Here is a 16,977-nt window from a genome sequence, read left to right on the forward strand (position 1 = left end):
TTGTTGGTGGCACAGACTGGAGGTGGTGTCTCAACTGATAGACCGCCAGACTGTTACCAGCCACTTAGTCTCTCCCTAGGGTCCTCTCTGTCACCAGCCACACGTGTTTGCACTCAGCAGTGATTTGGTGGGTTCCTGTAGTTGTTCTAGTCCTGTCTTGTTTCGGTCCCAGGTGATATCCTTTGGTATTCCTAGTTGATCTGTGAGAGGAGAGGAGAGCAGAGAAACAGATCTGCTGCTGCTTGTAGCCCCGCCTCTGTTTTTCCCATTTTTGTTGCCCTTGTTGTGGTTGTTACAGTTGTTGTTGTTGAATAAGACTGAGAGAAATCTAGAGAGGAGGGGAAGACAGAGAGGAGGGGAGAAAGACACCTGCAGACCTGCTTCACCACATGTGAAGCAACCCCCCTGTAGGTGGGGAGCTGGGGGCTTGAACTGGGATCCTTATGCCAGTCCTTGCACTTGCTCTTAACCCACTTACACTTAACCCACTGCACTACCCTAGGATTTTATGCATTATTAATGAAGAATCAAACAGACATTTTTTTGAAGGTTTTTCAGTGGGATTTATTATATTTAAGGAAAAGTAGTAAATGGTAGCATAAGTTATTCCCTTCAGAATATTTACTTTGTACGATCACATTTTTATCAAGCAATATTTATGAAATGTTCCCTGAACCCATAGAACTGAGCTTTGTGATTATTGTACTTATTCTTTTACAAGTTTAAACATGTCCTGTGCGTTGATGAAGCATGAGTTAGCATTGCACAGCTGTCATGTCTGACAGCCTGCCATAAAGAGGCCTCTTGATGAAAAATGTATTGTATTCCGTTCATTTACAAAACTCCACTTTTTTTCTTTTTATGTATTTTATTAAGCCCAAAAGATTTGATTTTCAATTTGTTTTTCTTGATAATATTAATACAAACCAGTTAAAACTAAGCAGTATAACACATTATAAAACAAATACTTGTATCTTAAAAGGGATGTTTTAGAAGACATTGATGCTTTACATCATATATCTGTGTTTAATATTCTTTGGGGCAATAAAAATTTAGAAGCATGTAAATGAATAGAGGAAATTAAATTTTTTTTTCCAAGAGTTGATGCATTGTTTTAACAATCACAAAATTTGTTTTCACTTGTTTTGCAGGTGTGTGGTAGAGTAGTTTAACATTAAAATAAAAGAACTTTCTGCTCTCATTTTTTCCCCAGAGTACTGTTTTACACATTTCTAGGCATAAGGATGATCTTATCATTTTATTGCTAAAAATTATTACTTGGTTAGATACAATCATCAGATTTTTGGCTTACTTTGCTGCCCTTATGATTATAAATATTGGTAATTTCACTGTCTACTTTTCCAAATAGTTTCTTATTCAGAAAAGTCAAAATTAAAGTGGGCAGTCATTAGTTGTAATAATTACATAATGATTGGTTAGGACAATGGTGACTCTTAAGGGCTTAATTTTTTGTTACTATGATAAGAAGCTCTGACTAAGCTGCACAAAGAAGCATTTTAAAATGGGGAAATGCATATTTTCAACAAAACAATTCTGCATGCTTATTTGACTGTTGGAAGACTCTGGTTTAATGCATCATTGGTATTTAGGGTAGAATCTACATGCAGCTTCTTCAGCAAGCCTGTTGCTCCATCAGTCTGAGAGCCCAGCGATGTTATAGATGTCTCGCAGCCTGTTACTGCATATGTCTTTCTGTGCTTGTTGCCAAGGCAATTGTAGATTCTCCAACAAAATCCAGTGTTAGATTTGGAACTAAGAGTGCTTTGTTTAGATTCCTATGATACATATAAGAAGCAAGTTTAAAAAAAAGTAGAACACATTTAAGTTAAAGGCATTAAGTACTTTAACAATTGCATGAATTTTTTTTTGTGTGTGTGTGTCCAGACTTATTGCTGGGGCTTGGTGCCTATACCATGAATCCACTGCTCCTGGAGGTTATTTTTTCCCTTTTTTGTTGCCATTGGTGTTGTGATTATTATTATTATTGTTGTTATTGATGTCGTTGTTGTTGGATAGGACAGAGAGAAATGGAGAGAGGAGGGGAAGGCAGAGAGGGGGAGAGAAAGATAGACACCTGCAGACCTGCTTCACCGCTTGTGAAGTGACCCCCTTGCAGGTGGGGAGCCGGGGACTCAAACTGGGATCCTTACTCTGGTCCTTGAGCTTTGTGCCACCTGCAGTTAACCTGACATTGCTATTGCCTGACCCCTGTACGAATTCTTTTTGTGTCCACTGCAAATTTTTGCTTAAAATATAAATTGCTAAGAAATATTGAGGTAGTATGGAAATTATTTTATGACCTATTAAAAATTCCAACACTTAAATTCCAATCACTAGAACACTTCATTTCTTATTTTAAAAGGCTTTTATTACATGAAATTCAAACACAAATTAATTGTGCCATCCATATACCCATTATCATTTTTCAATAAATTTATTGATTGTTTAAATATAAGGCAAATCTTTAATTCTGTTTTACCTCCTTCAAAACGCAGAAAAACTAAATTATTTAGGTCAGTGAAACAAATAAAGCTCATACACATGAATAACTTCCAAAAAAAGAGCACCCAGTTGCGCACACAAATGCATGTTCGTGTACACATTTTGAAGGGAGTGAGGAATGAGGAGTGAGAGACCATTCTAATACATGCTATGCTTGGGATTGAACTGGAGCCTCAGGTTTGCATGTCCTGTGCTTTACCAGTTATTTACCCAGTTACTGAAATTCTTCTTTTTCTTTTTAAAATTTATTTTGGGGGCTGGATGGTGGTGCAGCGGGTTAAGCACACATGATGCAAAGCTCAAGGACTCGCATAAGGATCCTTGTTGGAGCTCCTGGCTCCGCACCTGCAGGGGCAGTTACTTCGCGATCTGTGAAGCAGGTCTGCAGGTGTCTTTTTCTCACCCTTTCTGTCTTCCCCTCCTCTCTCAATCTCTCTCTCTGTCTTATCCAACAACAAGAACAGCAATGGCAACAATAACAACAAGGGCAAAAAATGGCGTCCAGGAGCAGGGGATATGTAGTGCAGGTATCAAGCCCCAGCGGTAACCCTGGAGGCAAAAATATATATGTATAATTTAAATGAAAAAATAATAGAGAGAAGTAGAAAGAGGTGAAGGAGAGGAGAAATAGAAAGAGCAGAGCAGAGGGAGAAAGAGAGACTAGAGCATTGCTCAACTCCAGTTTATGGTGGTACTGGAGAATGAACCTGGTACTTCAGAGCCTCAGGCATGAGAGTCTTTTTTTTTTTTTTAAATAACTTTTGTGCTGTTGCCCCAGAACCCTGAAATTTTTATAATTAAAATTTTCAGAGATTGGCAGGATCAAACTCTTAGAAAAATGTGAGCTGCAGACAAACAGAAGGCAGTATGGGAATGATAACCAATGAAGGAGAAAAAGATGGCCCTTGCAGCAGTGGAACCCTAATGGGAAATGACTACAAGCCATTTGTAGCAACCCTGAACTCAGTACTGGGTGGGGTGCATAGTCTACCACAGGGTAGATGGGATTGCTAAACTTCTTGGATAAATTGGATTTTGTGAAACCCTCTGTGATTTTGCTACATGCAATGCCTTGTTAATAGGTATGCAATAAAATTTATTTTTTCAAAAAACATTTTTAGGAGTACATTGGGGGGGTAGTTTTTAAATTAGTGGAACTAGTTACCTTTTAAACTGCTTATTAACTAAGACGAAAAAAATGTTGCAGTATTCCACTAGATGGTGCTATATCTGACTAACCCCTCAAGCATGGCTAAATTAGGTTTTTATGTGAACCTGTTTTTCTCAGAATATTTTCTTAGTCCTTTTGAAATAATCTGGATATAGCTGCATTTCAAATGAATGATACCTGCCAATTAAAAACTTCCCTTCAAGTGCTAATTCCCACTTCTTTTTTTTTCTTTTCTTTTTGCCTCCAGGTTTATCGCTGGAGCTCAATTCCTGTACTACGAATCCACTGCTCTTGGAGGCTATTTTTTCCCTTTTGTTGCCCTTGTTGTTTATCATTGTTGTCATTGCTGTCGTTGTTGTTGGATAGGACAGAGAGAAATGGAGAGAGGAGGGGAAGACAGAGAGGGGGAGAGAAAGATAGACACCTGCAGACCTGCTTCATTGACTCTGAAGCTACTGCCTTGCAGGTGGGGGACTGGGGGCTCCAACCGGGATCCTTATGCCAGTCCTTTGCACCACCTGCGCTCAACGCTCTGCGCTACTGCCTGACCCTCAAGTTTTGTTTTTCTTAATCCACCAAGTTATCATTGGGGTTCACACTATACAAAGACTTCATTGTTCCTGGAGGCCACTTTCCCCTTTCTTTTATGATGGAGACAGGGAGAAAGAGAGAATGAGAGGAAGAGAGGAGAGAGAAAGAGAAACACCTTGTTCCACTTCTCTTGGGACAACTGAACCAGGTAATGTGTGTGTTCTTCCAGCTATGCCACCCACCAAGATATATGCATCTGTATAACAACCAATGTGGCAATTCAAAACAAGACTCATATCTAGAAGGCACTCATACTGTGTCATCGCAAAATATTTTCAATTTATTTGTTAACATTTTGTAATTCCGGGGAATAAAGACAAGGCCTTGTACATGTGCAATACCACAAGTAGCCTTAGAAGTCCAATTTTTCAACTTTCAGTGTTTTGAGCAAGAGTGAAGAGAGAGAAGAGAAACACCTTTAGCATCACTCCAGTCACTCATGGAGTTTCCCCAGAGCCATCTATGTTGCTTCCGTCTTGCACTGGGTCTCAAACCCTGGGCGTCCTGCTTGTACAATAACACTGACCTCCTTTCCTGGCCAATTTTTAAATAAGTAATATTTTTAGAGAGAGAAGAGAAAAAGCAGGAGAGATTAAAGACTACTTCACCATCCATGGAGCTCTACCCACCTCTGTCCCTTGTGCTGTCATTTTGTGTTGGGAACTGAACCCAGGGTCTACTGTATGCAAGACATAAGCTTTTCCTCTCTCCCTGAGCCACCTGCCAAGCCCTCTTTTTCCAATTTTTTTTTTTTTTTGGCCTCCAGGGTTATTGCAGAGGCTTGGTTCCTGCAGCATGAATCCACTGCTCCTGAAGGGCAGTTTTTCCCCCCATTTTGTTGCCCTTGTTGTTGCCCTTATTGTTTCTATTTTTCCCTTCTTGGGTAGGGCCCTGGGGAGGCTGGTTTCTGGGACATATTGGTGAGGTTGTCTGCCCAGGGAAGTCAGGTTTTCATCATGATACATCTGCAACTTGGTGGCACTTGTACCACTTTTATTGTCTCAGACTTCCAAATGTAAGCAATCGTCTTTGACCCTATTAGCCATCATAGTATTGAAGAAATTAAAGTTAAGTGATTCATATCGGGCAGGGGTAGATAGCATAATGGTCATGCAAACAGAATGTCAAGCCTGAGGCTCCAGAGTTGCAGGTTCAGTCCCCTGCACCACCATAAACCAGAGCTGATTAGTGCTCTGGTAAAAAAAAAAAAAAAAAGGAGTAGGACCTCCAGAGGCAGAGCTACGAGCAGCGGATCACTTCCTCTCCTCTCCTCTCCTCTCCTCTCCTCTCCTCTCCTCTCCTCTCCTCTCCTCTCCTCTCCTCTCATCTCCTCTCCCGGATCAACTAGGAATACCAAAGGAGACCACCTGGGACCGAAACAAGACAGGACTAGAATGACCACAGGAACCCAGTAAACCACCGGTGAGTACAAACACGCACGGCTGGTGACAGAGAGGAGAGAGGGACCTAGGAGAGATTAAGTGACTGCTAACAGTTCAGCAGTTTATCAGTTGAGACACCATCTCCAGTCTGCTCCACCAACAAGGGGACAGCTTAAGGGAGGAGAGGACTCCCCAGAGACTCACCACTCAGAATCTGGAGCAGCGACAGGAAGGGACACCAGGGGACAGAGATCTAACCAGGAAACTCAGAAGACCTATACCTCGGTGGCATAGCTGAGGGGCTGTGAAAGTCTCTTTGCATAACCACTGGATTATCTCTGCCACACCCTGCTTTATCTCTTGGTCAGGAGTCAATGATTAAGCTAAGAAGCCTATTGATAGTTTAAAAGCTCTCAGGCTCCCATAGCCTACAGGGAAGGAAAAAAAAAAGAAAAAGGCTTTTAAACCACTGAGCTCCAACTCAGGGATTGAAATAACTGTTAACTTCCACCACTGTGAACCCTTTAGTTAACTTACTTAGACACAAGTCAATCCAGGCAATAGTGATCAATAATTTGAAAAGTACTGATAAAGGGAACTCATAACATAATATATAAAATGGGTAAAACAACAAGAAAAAATATTGGAGAATCGAACCAGGACAAGAGTCCAGCTAAAAGTCCTCCAGAGGGTGAAGCAGAAAATAACGAGTTCAACATCCAAACATTAGCTAAGGAAATAATAACAGGAGTGAGTAAAGAATTTGAAAAAATTGGGAGTCGGGCTGTAGCACAGTGGGTTAAGTGCAGGTGGCGCAAAGCACAAGGACTGGCATAAGGATCCTGGTTCAAACCCCGGCTCCCCACCTGCAGGGGAGTCGCTTCACAGGCGGTGAAGCAGGTCTGCACGTGTCTTTCTCTCCTCCTCTCTGTCTTCCGCTCCTCTCTCCATTTCTCTCTGTCCTATCCAACAACAACAACAACAACAATAATAACTACAACAATTAAAAAAAACAACAAGGGCAACAAAAGGGAATAAATAAATAAATATAAAAAAAGAATCTGAAAAAATTGTAATCAGAAATGCAGGAACAACAAATGAGAATATGGAAGAAAATACTAATTATCTCATGGTTATTAGAGAGCTGAAAGCTGAAATCGCTGAGCTAAGATTGCAACTAGATGAACAAGCTAAAACAGTATCAGAGCAGGGCAACAAAATAGATGAATTCCAGAAAACAGTAGAGGGCAGAGAGAATAGAATCTATGAGGAAGAAGACAGAATTAGCAAGATTGAGGATGAATTAGAGACAACTAAAAAAGAAGTAAGAGATCTCAAAAAGAGATTAAGAGATGCTGAAAACAACAACAGAGTCCTATGGGATGACTTCAAAAGAAACAATATACGCATTATTGGCAACCAGAGGAAGAAAGAGAAGGAGAGAAAGAAAGCATTTTCCAGGCCATAATAGCTGAAAACTTCTCTAGTCTAGACAACATCTAAGATATAAAAATTCAAGAAGCCCAGAGGGTCCCAAACAGAATTAACCCAGACCTAAAGACAGCAAGACATATCATACTTAGAATGGAAAGGAATAAGGATAAAGAAAGGATCCTGAAGGCTGCAAGAGAAAAACAAAGAGTCACCTACAAAGGAAAACCCAAAAGATTAGCAGCAGACTTCTCCATACAAACACTACAGGCCAGAAGAGAATGGCAAGATATCTATCGAGTGCTCAATGACAAAGGCTTTCAACCAAGAATACTATATCCTGCTAGACTGTCATTCAGACTAGATGGAGGCATCAAAACCTTCTCAGACAAGCAATAGTTGAAGGAATCAACCATCACCAAGCCTTCCCTGAAAGAATTTCTGAAAGGTCTCCTATAAACAATCAGACCACCACAAATAGGACATATATCAAAACACTCTAAAACTCTACAAGAATGGGGTTAAAATATCTTCAATCTTTGTTATCAATAAATGTCAATGGCCTGAATTCACCTATTAAAAGACACAGAGTAGGAAGATGGATCAGAAAACACAACCCAACAATATGCTGTCTACAGGAAACCCACCTAACTCAACAAGACAAACACAGACTTAAAGTGAGAGGATGGAAAACTATCATACAAGCCAATGGCCCACAAAAAAGGGCAGGAGCAGCTATTCTCATATCTGACATGATAGACTTTAAAATAGATAACATTAAAAAAGATAGGAATGGACACTACTTAATGCTCGGAGCATCAGTCAATCAAGAGGACTTAACAATTATTAACATCTATGCACCCAATGAGAAGCCATCTAAATACATCAAACTTCTACTGAAAGAGCTACAGCAATATATTAACAGCCACACAATCATAGGAGGGGACTTCAACACCCCACTCTCTCAACTTGACAGATCATCCAGGCAGAACATCAGTAAAGATATAAGGGAGCTAAATGAAGAGATAGATAAACCAGAACTATTGGGCATTTTCAGAATCATTCATCCCAAGAAACTGGAATACACATTTTACTCAAATCCACATGGGTCATTCTCACGGATAGACCATATATTAGGCCCCAAAGACAGCATCAGCCAATTCAAGAGCATTGAAATCATCCCAAGCATCTTCTCAGACCACAGTGGAATTAAACTAACACTTAACAATCAACAAAAGATTAGTAACAGTGCCAAAATGTGGAAGCTCAGCAGTACACTTCTTAACAACTTCTGGGTCAAAGAGGAAATCAAGGAAGAAATCAAAATGTTTCGAGAGTTCAATGAAAATGAAGACACAAGCTATCAAAATAATTGGGGCACAGCTAAAGCAGTCCTAAGAGGGAAGTTCATAGCTATACAAGCACACATTAGGAAACAAGAAAAAGCACAAATAAACGGTCTGATTGCACATCTTAAAGACCTAGAAGAAGAAGAACAAAGGAACCCTAAAGAAACCAGAAGGACAGAAATCACTAAAGTTATGGCAGAAATAAATAACATTGAGAATAGGAAAACCATCCAAAAGATCAACGAAAGGTTCTTCGAAAGAGTAAACAAAGTCGACAAACCTTTAGCCAGACTAACAAAACAAAAAAGGGAGAAGACCCAAATAAATCGGATAGTAAATGAAATAGGAGACATCACAACAGACACCACAGAAATTCAACATATCATGCGAGGCTTCTATGAACAACTATATGCCACCAAGCTAGAGAACCTGGAAGAAATGGACGATTTCCTAGATACCTACCAACTTCCAAAACTAAGTAAAGAGGAAGTCGATTAAATGAACAGGCCCATCACAGCTAATGAAATTGAAACAGTTATCAAAAATCTCCCCAAAAATAAAAGTCCTGGACCAGATGGTTTTACAAATGAATTCTACAAAACCTTCAAAGAAGAACTAATACCTCTACTTTTAAAAGTCTTCCAGAAGATTGAAAACACTGGAATACTCCCTGCCAGCTTCTATGAAGCCAACGTCACCCTGATACCAAAAGCAGACAGGGACACAACCAAAAAAGAAAACTACAGATCAATATCTCTGATGAACATAGATGCGAAAATATTGAACAAAATTCTAGCCAACCGGATACAGCAGTATATCAAAAAGATGGTTCATCATGATCAAGTGGGGTTTATCCCAGGCATGCAAGGTTGGTTTAATATATGTAAATCAATCAATGTGATCCACCACATCAACAAAAGCAAGACCAAAAACCACATGGTCATATCAACAGATAACAGAGAAAGCCTTTGACAAAATACAACATCCCTTTATGATCAAAACACTACAAAAAATGGGAATAGATGGAAAATTCCTCAAGATAGTGGAGTCTATATATAGCAAACCTACAGTCAACATCATACTCAATGGTGAAAAACTGGAAGCATTTCCACTCAGATCAGGTACTAGACAGGGATGCCCACTATCACCATTACTATTCAACACAGTTCTTGCCATAGCAGTCAGGCAGGAGCAAGGAATTAAAGGGATACAGATTGGAAGAGAAGAAGTCAAACTCTCCTTATTTGCAGATGACATGATAGTATACATGGACAAACCTAAGGAATCCAGCAAGAAGCTTTTGGAAATCATCAGGCAATACAGTAAAGTGTCAGGCTACAAAATTAACATTCAAAAGTCAGTGGCATTCCTTTATGCAAACACTAAGCTAGAAGAAATTGAAATCCAGAAATCAATTCCTTTTACTATAGCAACAAAAGCAATAAAATATCTAGGAGTAAACTGAACCAAAGAAGTGAAAGACTTGTATACTGAAAATTATGAGTCACTACTCAAAGAAATTGAAAAAGACACAAAGAAGTGGAAAGATATTCCATGTTCATGGGTTGGAAGAATTAACATCATCAAAATGAATATATTACCCAGAGCCATCTACAAATCTAATGCTATCCCCATCAAGATCCCAAGCACATTTTTTAGGAGAATAGAAAAAATGCTACAAATGTTTATCTGGAACCAAAAAAGACCTAGAATTGCCAAAACAATCTTGAGAAAAAAGAACAGAACTGGAGGCATCACACTCCCAGATCTCAAACTGTATTATAGGGCCATTGTCATCAAAACTGCTTGGTACTGGAACATGAATAGACACACTGACCAGTGGAATAGAATTGAGAGCCCAGAAATGAGGCCCCACACCTATAGACATCTAATCTTTGACAAAGGGGCCCAGATATTACATGGGGAAAGCAGAGTCTCTTCAACAAATGGTGTTGGAAACAATGGGTTGAAACATGCAAAAAGAATGAAACTGGATCACTATATTTCACCAAATACAAAAGTAAATTCCAAGTGGATCAAGGACTTGGATGTTAGACCACAAACTATCAAATACTTAGAGGAAAATATTGGCAGAACTCTTTTCCGCATAATTTTTAAAGACATTTTCAATGAAATGAATCCAATTACAAAGAAGACTAAGGCAAGTATAAACCTATGGGACTACATCCAATTAAAAAGCTTCTGCACAGCTAAAGAAACCACTACCCAAACCAAGAGACCCCTCACAGAATGGGAGAAGATCTTTACATGTCATACATGTAAAGATACATCAGACAAGAGTTTAATAACCAACATATATAAAGAGCTTGCCAGACTCAACAACAAGACAACAAATAACCCCATCCAAAAATGGGGGGAGGACTTGGACAGAATATTCATCACAGAAGAGATCCAAAAGGCTGAGAAACACATGAAAAAATGCTTCAAGTCTCTGATTGTCAGAGAAATGCAAATCAAGACAGCAATGAGATATCACTTCACTCCTGTGAGAATGTCATACATCAGAAAAGGTAACAGCAGCAAATGCTGGAGAGGGTGTGGGGTCAAAGGAACCCTCCTGCACTGCTGGTGGGAATGTAAATTGGTCCAGCCTCTGTGGAGAACAGTCTGTAGAACTCTCAGAAGGCTAGAAATGGACCTACCCTATGATCCTGCAATTCCTCTCCTGGGGATATATCCTAAGGAACCCAACACATCCATCCAAAAAGATCTGTGTACACATATGTTCTTGGCAGCACAATTTGTAATAGCCAAAACCTGGAAGCAACCCAGGTGTCCAACAACAGATGAGTGGCTGAGCAAGTTGTGGTATATATACACAATGGAATACTACTCAGCTGTAAAAAATGGTGACTTCACCGTTTTCAGCCAATCTTGGATGGACCTTGAAAAAATCATGTTGAGTGAAATAAGTCAGAAACAGAAGGATGAATATGGGATGATCTCACTCTCAGGCCGAAGTTGAAAAACAAGATCAGAAAAGAAACACAAGGAGAACCTGAAATGGAATTGGCATATTGCACCCAAGTAAAAGACTCTGGGGTGGGTGGGTGGGGAGAATACAGGTCCATGAAGGATGATAAATGACATAGTGGGGATTGTATTGTTAAATGGGAAACTGGGGAATGTTATGTATGTACAAACTATTGTATTTACTGTTTAATGTAAAACATTAATAAAGAAATACATTAAAAAACATTAATTCCCCAATAAATAAATTTAAAAAAAAGGAGTAGGGCGGTAGTGCAGTGGGTTAAGCGCAGGTGGCTAAAGTGCAAGGATCAGGGAAAGAATCCCCGTTCGAGTTCCGGCTCCCCACCTGCAGGGGAGTTGCTTCACAGGTAGTGAAGCAGGTCTGCAGGTATCTATCTTTCTCTCCCCCTCTCTGTCTTCCCCTCCTCTCTCCATTTCTCTCTGTCCTATATAACAACGATGACATCAACAACAACCACAATAATAACTACAACAACAATGCAAAGCAACTAGGACAACAAAAAGGGAAAATAAATAAAAAATAAAAATTTTTTTAGAAGTGTTTCATATCATATTACTTGCTAGTAATGATATGTAATCTCCTGGCCCTAGCATTAGTTAAAATTGGAAAAAGAGGGAGTCAGGAGGTAGCACAGTGGGTTAAGTACACGTGGCACAAAGCACAAGGAAAGGACTCTGGGGAGGGAGAGGGAGGGAGAGTAGGAAGAAAACTCTGGGGGCCTTTTACATAATGAAATTGTATGCATGTGTCAGTGTTTGCACTGTAAAGCATTAACCCCCTCAATAAAAAAAATGATGTGCACCAAAAAACAAACAAAAACAATCCTATGTATGAAGGTCTAGTTAGGTAACACTTTGAAAGGGAACTTGGCTATTACACATTAGAATAACTGGGCAGTTTTATGTCAAAGTGTAAAGCTCTGAGTGCTCATTAAAGCATTTATCTCTTAGCTAGCAAAGTGTGAGAGTCACAATACACTGAACTTTTGAGAGGAGGACCTAGTGGGGGTTGTATTGTTGTTTGAAAAGGTTATGCATGTACAAACTATTGTATTTTACTGTTGACTGTAAACCATTAATCCCCCAGTAAAGAAATAAAAAAAGAAAAAGAAAAAATTGAATCACTTGTGAAAAAAAAGATGACCACTGGGTCTTTGCATGAGCTTCATGAAGTTCTCCCTATGGTGCTCTCATGCGGTTCTGGGAGTCCAAATCTAGGTCTTCTCACATGGTAAAGTATATGGTCCACTAAGTGAGCTAGATGGTTTTCTTCCCCATCTAGTATTTATTTATTTATTTATTTATTTATTTATTTATTTATTTATGTCTCCAAGGTTATTGCTGGGGCTCAGTGCCTGCACTACGAATCCACTGCTCCTGCAGGCCATTATTTCCCTTTTGTTGCCCTTGTTGTTTACCATTGTTGTTGTTATTGCTGTCATTTTGTTGGACAGGACAGAGAGAAATCGAGAAAAGAAGGGAGGACAGAGAGGGAGAGAGAAAGATAAACACCTGCAGACTGTTTGACCGCCTGTGAAGCAACATCCCTGCAGGTGGGGAGCCGGGGGCTTGAACTGGGATCCTTACACAGGTCCTTGCACTTCACGTGATGTATGCTTAACCAGCTGTGTTACCACCCGGCCCCCTATTTTTACTTTTTTTTTTCTCAAAATATTTATTTATTTATTCCCTTTTGTTGCCCTTATTGTTTTATTGTTGTTATTATTGATGTCATCGTTATTGTTGGAGAGGAGAGAGAAATGGAGACAGGAGGGGAAGACAGAGGGGGAAAGAAAAGGTAGACACCTGCAGACCTGCTTCACTGCTTGTGAAGTGACTTTCCTGCAGGTGGGGGTATTTTATTTTTTTTAAACCAGAATACTGCTCACCTCTGGCTTACAGTGGTGATCAAGATTGAACTTTGGACTTCTGAGCCTCAGACATGAAATTCCTTTTGCATAACCATTATGTAATAACCAGCTTTATTATTAGTAGTAGTAGTATTTTGTAACCTGACATCAAAGAATGAACCAAAGGTCTCACACATGTATGTAACCACTGAGCATCTTTATGATGCAATTTAATTCTTGTTTTGTTTTGTTTTGTTTTGCCTCCAGGGTTGTCACTGGGGGTTGGTGCCTGCACTTCAAATCCACTGCTCCTGGAGGCCATTTTTCCCAGTTTTATTACCTTTGTTGTTGTTACTATTGTTATTGTTGTTGGACAGGACAGAGAGAAATCGATAGAGGAGAGGAAGACAGAGAGGGGGAGAGAAAGATAGACAGAGGAGGGGAAGACAGAAAGGGAGAGAGAAAGATAGACCTGCAGGTGTCTATCTTTCTCTTCCCCTCTCTGTCTTCCCCTCCTCTCTCAATTTCTCTCTGTCCTATCTAACACCAACGACAATAACAACAACAACAATAAACAATAAGGACAACAAAAGGGAAAAAGAATAAAAAAATTAAAAAACAAGTAAGGACAGAAAGGGAAAACTCAAGGAGAAACTTGAATTAGGTGTAGTGTATTGCACCAAAGCAGAAGACGCTGGGGAAGGAAGAGAAGGGAAGGAGTGGAGGAGACATGGGGGTGCTGGTGTATGATGGTGGCAAAGGATCAAAATTGAGGAGAAGAATGTTCTGAAGACATCTATCATGGGAAGATGAGAAATTGTACCCAAGTGTTAACAACTGTAAACTACTATAAATGATTATCTCCCTCCCCAGAGACATATTCTGTAAAGGGTAACTACAGAGTGAAACTGAGACTAACTGCAGCCTGTTGCATTACAGCAAAGAACTCTAAAGGGGGGAGTCGGGCTGTAGTGCAGCGGGCTAAGCACAGGTGGCGCGAAGCACAAGGACCGGCATAAGGATCCCGGTTCGAACCCTGGCTCCCCACCTGCAGGGGAGTCGCTTCACAGGCAGTGAAGCAGGTCTGCAGGTGTCTATCTTTCTCTCCTCCTCTCTGTCTTCCCCTCCTCTCTCCATTTCTCTCTGTCCTATCCAACAATGACAACAACAATAATAACTACAACAATAAAACAACAAGGGCAACAAAAGGGAATAAATAAATAAAATAAAATGAAAAAAAAAAAGAACTCTAAAGGGTAGGGGGCAGTGGGAAGGGTGTTGAGATTGTGTTGGGGACTCAGTGCACTATGGGGAAGGAAGATATCAACTGGTGGTGGTGGCTGGAGTGATGTGAGATAAGAAATTGTACACATAGGGAGTCGGGTGGTAGCGCAGCGGGATAAGCGTAGGTGGCACAAAGGGCAAGGACAGCCGTGAGAATCCCGGTTGGAACCCCCCGGCTCCCCACCTGCAGGGGAGTTGCTTCACAGGTGGTGAAGCAGGTCTGCAGGTGTCTATCTTTCTCTCCCCCTCTCTGTTTTCCCCTCCTCTCTCCATTTGTCTCTGTCCTATCCAACAACAACAACATCAATAATGACTACAACAATAAGACAACAAGGGCAACAAGAAGGAATGAATAAATAAATATAAAACAAAAGAAATTGCACACATGGAGGTCTGGTGGTAGCGCTGCTGGTTAAGCACACATGGCGTGAAGCATAAGGACAGGCATAAGGATCTCAGTTTGAGCCCCCGGCTCCCCACCTGTAGGGGGTTCACTTCACCGGGGGCAAAGTAGGTCTGCCAGTGTCTTTCTCTCCCCCTCTCTATCTTCTCTCCTCTCTCGATTTCTCTCTGTCCTATCCAATGGCAACAACAGCAATGACAACAATAGTAATAAAGACAACAACAGGGGCAATAAAATGGGAAAAATGGCCTCCAGGAGCAGTGGATTCATAGTGCAGGCACTGAGCCCCAGCAATAACCCTGGAGGCAAAAAAAAAAATTGTATACATATGACAGCAACTGCCTTGTGATATTTCTCTCAATAAAGTGATTTGTTTAAAAATAAAAGAAAACAAAAACCAAAACAACAAGGAAAAAAGCATATACTATAGAGAGGTGTGTGTGTGTGTGTGTGTGTTGTGGGGAGAAGTGCCTCAGTAAAATAATTTGGAAAACACTACATACCATATTCCCTTTGTAGAGGTCTCTGGTGCATGTGGGCATATTGAAGAATATTAATATCTGAGGGGTTTTGAATAAGAAAAACCTATGTAATTGAACTCAGCATTTCCCAGACGTAAATTCCTTTCCCTCTTCTCTTCTTCTCTCCCCCACCCTCCCAGGGATACTGGCATTTCACAGGTCACAAATATTCTCTGGAAGGTGGTTTCCACAGATAAAAGATTACAGCATTTTCTTTTTATAAAAGAATTGTGAAGATTTAAAAAACTTACCAAAGAATTTACTTAATATCCTGAGAATTAAGGTTTTTGCTTAAATTTGGTTTCTTCGTACAATTGTTTAGCTTTTGCCCTATCATCCTCCTAATTGAAACATCATCTGTGTTGGGAAATAACTGTTTTGTGACACCTGTAAGAAGAAAAATACCATGACATACAAATCCATTTTATGAGGCTTGTATATCTTAAGGTATGAATTGAAATGAAACATCAAACAATTTAGAGCTCAATTTTGCTTTCATTTTGCAAAAGCAGTTAAATAATCTATGAAATATTTAAATAGATGAGTGTGTGCAAGCTTTTTAAAAGCAAAGTGAGAGATATCAAGGATTCAGAATATAAATTGAAAGAATATTTATTTTTCTTTCTGAGATATCACTCAACTTTAACCTTGCATACTTGCTCTGAACTCTAAGTCCCTTTGCTCCAAACTATTAGGAACATATTTTTATACATTGCCCACATCAGTTTAAAGTGTTTCTAAGTGACCCCTTCCAACTAAGAAATGACATACTATTAAAATAGAGAAAGCAGGGGTCCGCTCAACGTGAATCAACAACAGTAGAGAATGTTACATCTTCTGAAGGGAGGATGGACAACATACTCCATGTTCCATCTGAGGAAGATGGGTCCTGAAATTGGGGCTGCTTGGGACTCATGACCACAGAATGTGAACTCAGATCTACAGGGATGCAGAAGTCACACAGGCTCCTAAGCTGAATATGGGCCCCAGATCACATCAAATCGATGGGGTTTGTGGTCAACAATAATTATACACCTTTCCCATATTTGGGAGCTACTCTCTTCCCTGATCCAGCTTTCTAGCCCTTTTTCCAGCCATGACATCATCTCCCCAGACAATAACTTGGGCCCACCTGCATATCAGATGTCAGGCTCAGGAAAAAAAATAACTAGTATAGTCATGGGATTTTTGGAATACAAATAAAATAAGACTACTGAGAGTCGGGCAGTAGCGCAGCAGGTTAAGCACACATGGCACAAAGCACAAGGACCAGCTTAAGGATCCCAGTTCGAGACCACTTGCAGGGGAGTCGTTTTATAAGCGGTGAAGCAGGTCTGCAGGTGTCTTTCTCTCTCCCTCTCTGTTTTCGCCTCCTCTCTCTATTTCTCTCTGTCCTATCCAACAACGACAACAAGACAACAAGGGCAATAAAAGGGAAAAAATAAATAAAATAGGAC

The 16,977-nt window shown here is 40.1% G+C and overlaps 1 protein-coding gene across 3 annotated transcripts in view; it reads right to left on the reverse strand.

The window, feature by feature from the left end:
* Positions 1 to 550: 550 nt before the first annotated feature.
* The window catches only part of BEND6 (BEN domain containing 6), an 89,144-nt gene continuing 72,717 nt past the window's right edge, over positions 551 to 16,977 (reverse strand). For 2 of the 3 annotated variants that reach the window (XM_060190006.1, XM_007516485.3), the window contains 2 exons: positions 15,772 to 15,907; positions 551 to 1,796 (listed from right to left, as the gene is read on the reverse strand). In XM_060190006.1, coding sequence (XP_060045989.1) covers positions 15,780 to 15,907 — 128 coding nt within the window. In that variant the 3' untranslated portion in view covers positions 551 to 1,796; positions 15,772 to 15,779. The remainder of the gene's footprint in view (positions 1,797 to 15,771; positions 15,908 to 16,977) is intronic. The other variant, XM_060190008.1, reaches the window with a different exon arrangement.

Source organism: Erinaceus europaeus, chromosome 4 (assembly GCF_950295315.1).
Source record: "Erinaceus europaeus chromosome 4, mEriEur2.1, whole genome shotgun sequence".
Taxonomy (NCBI): domain Eukaryota; kingdom Metazoa; phylum Chordata; class Mammalia; order Eulipotyphla; family Erinaceidae; genus Erinaceus; species Erinaceus europaeus.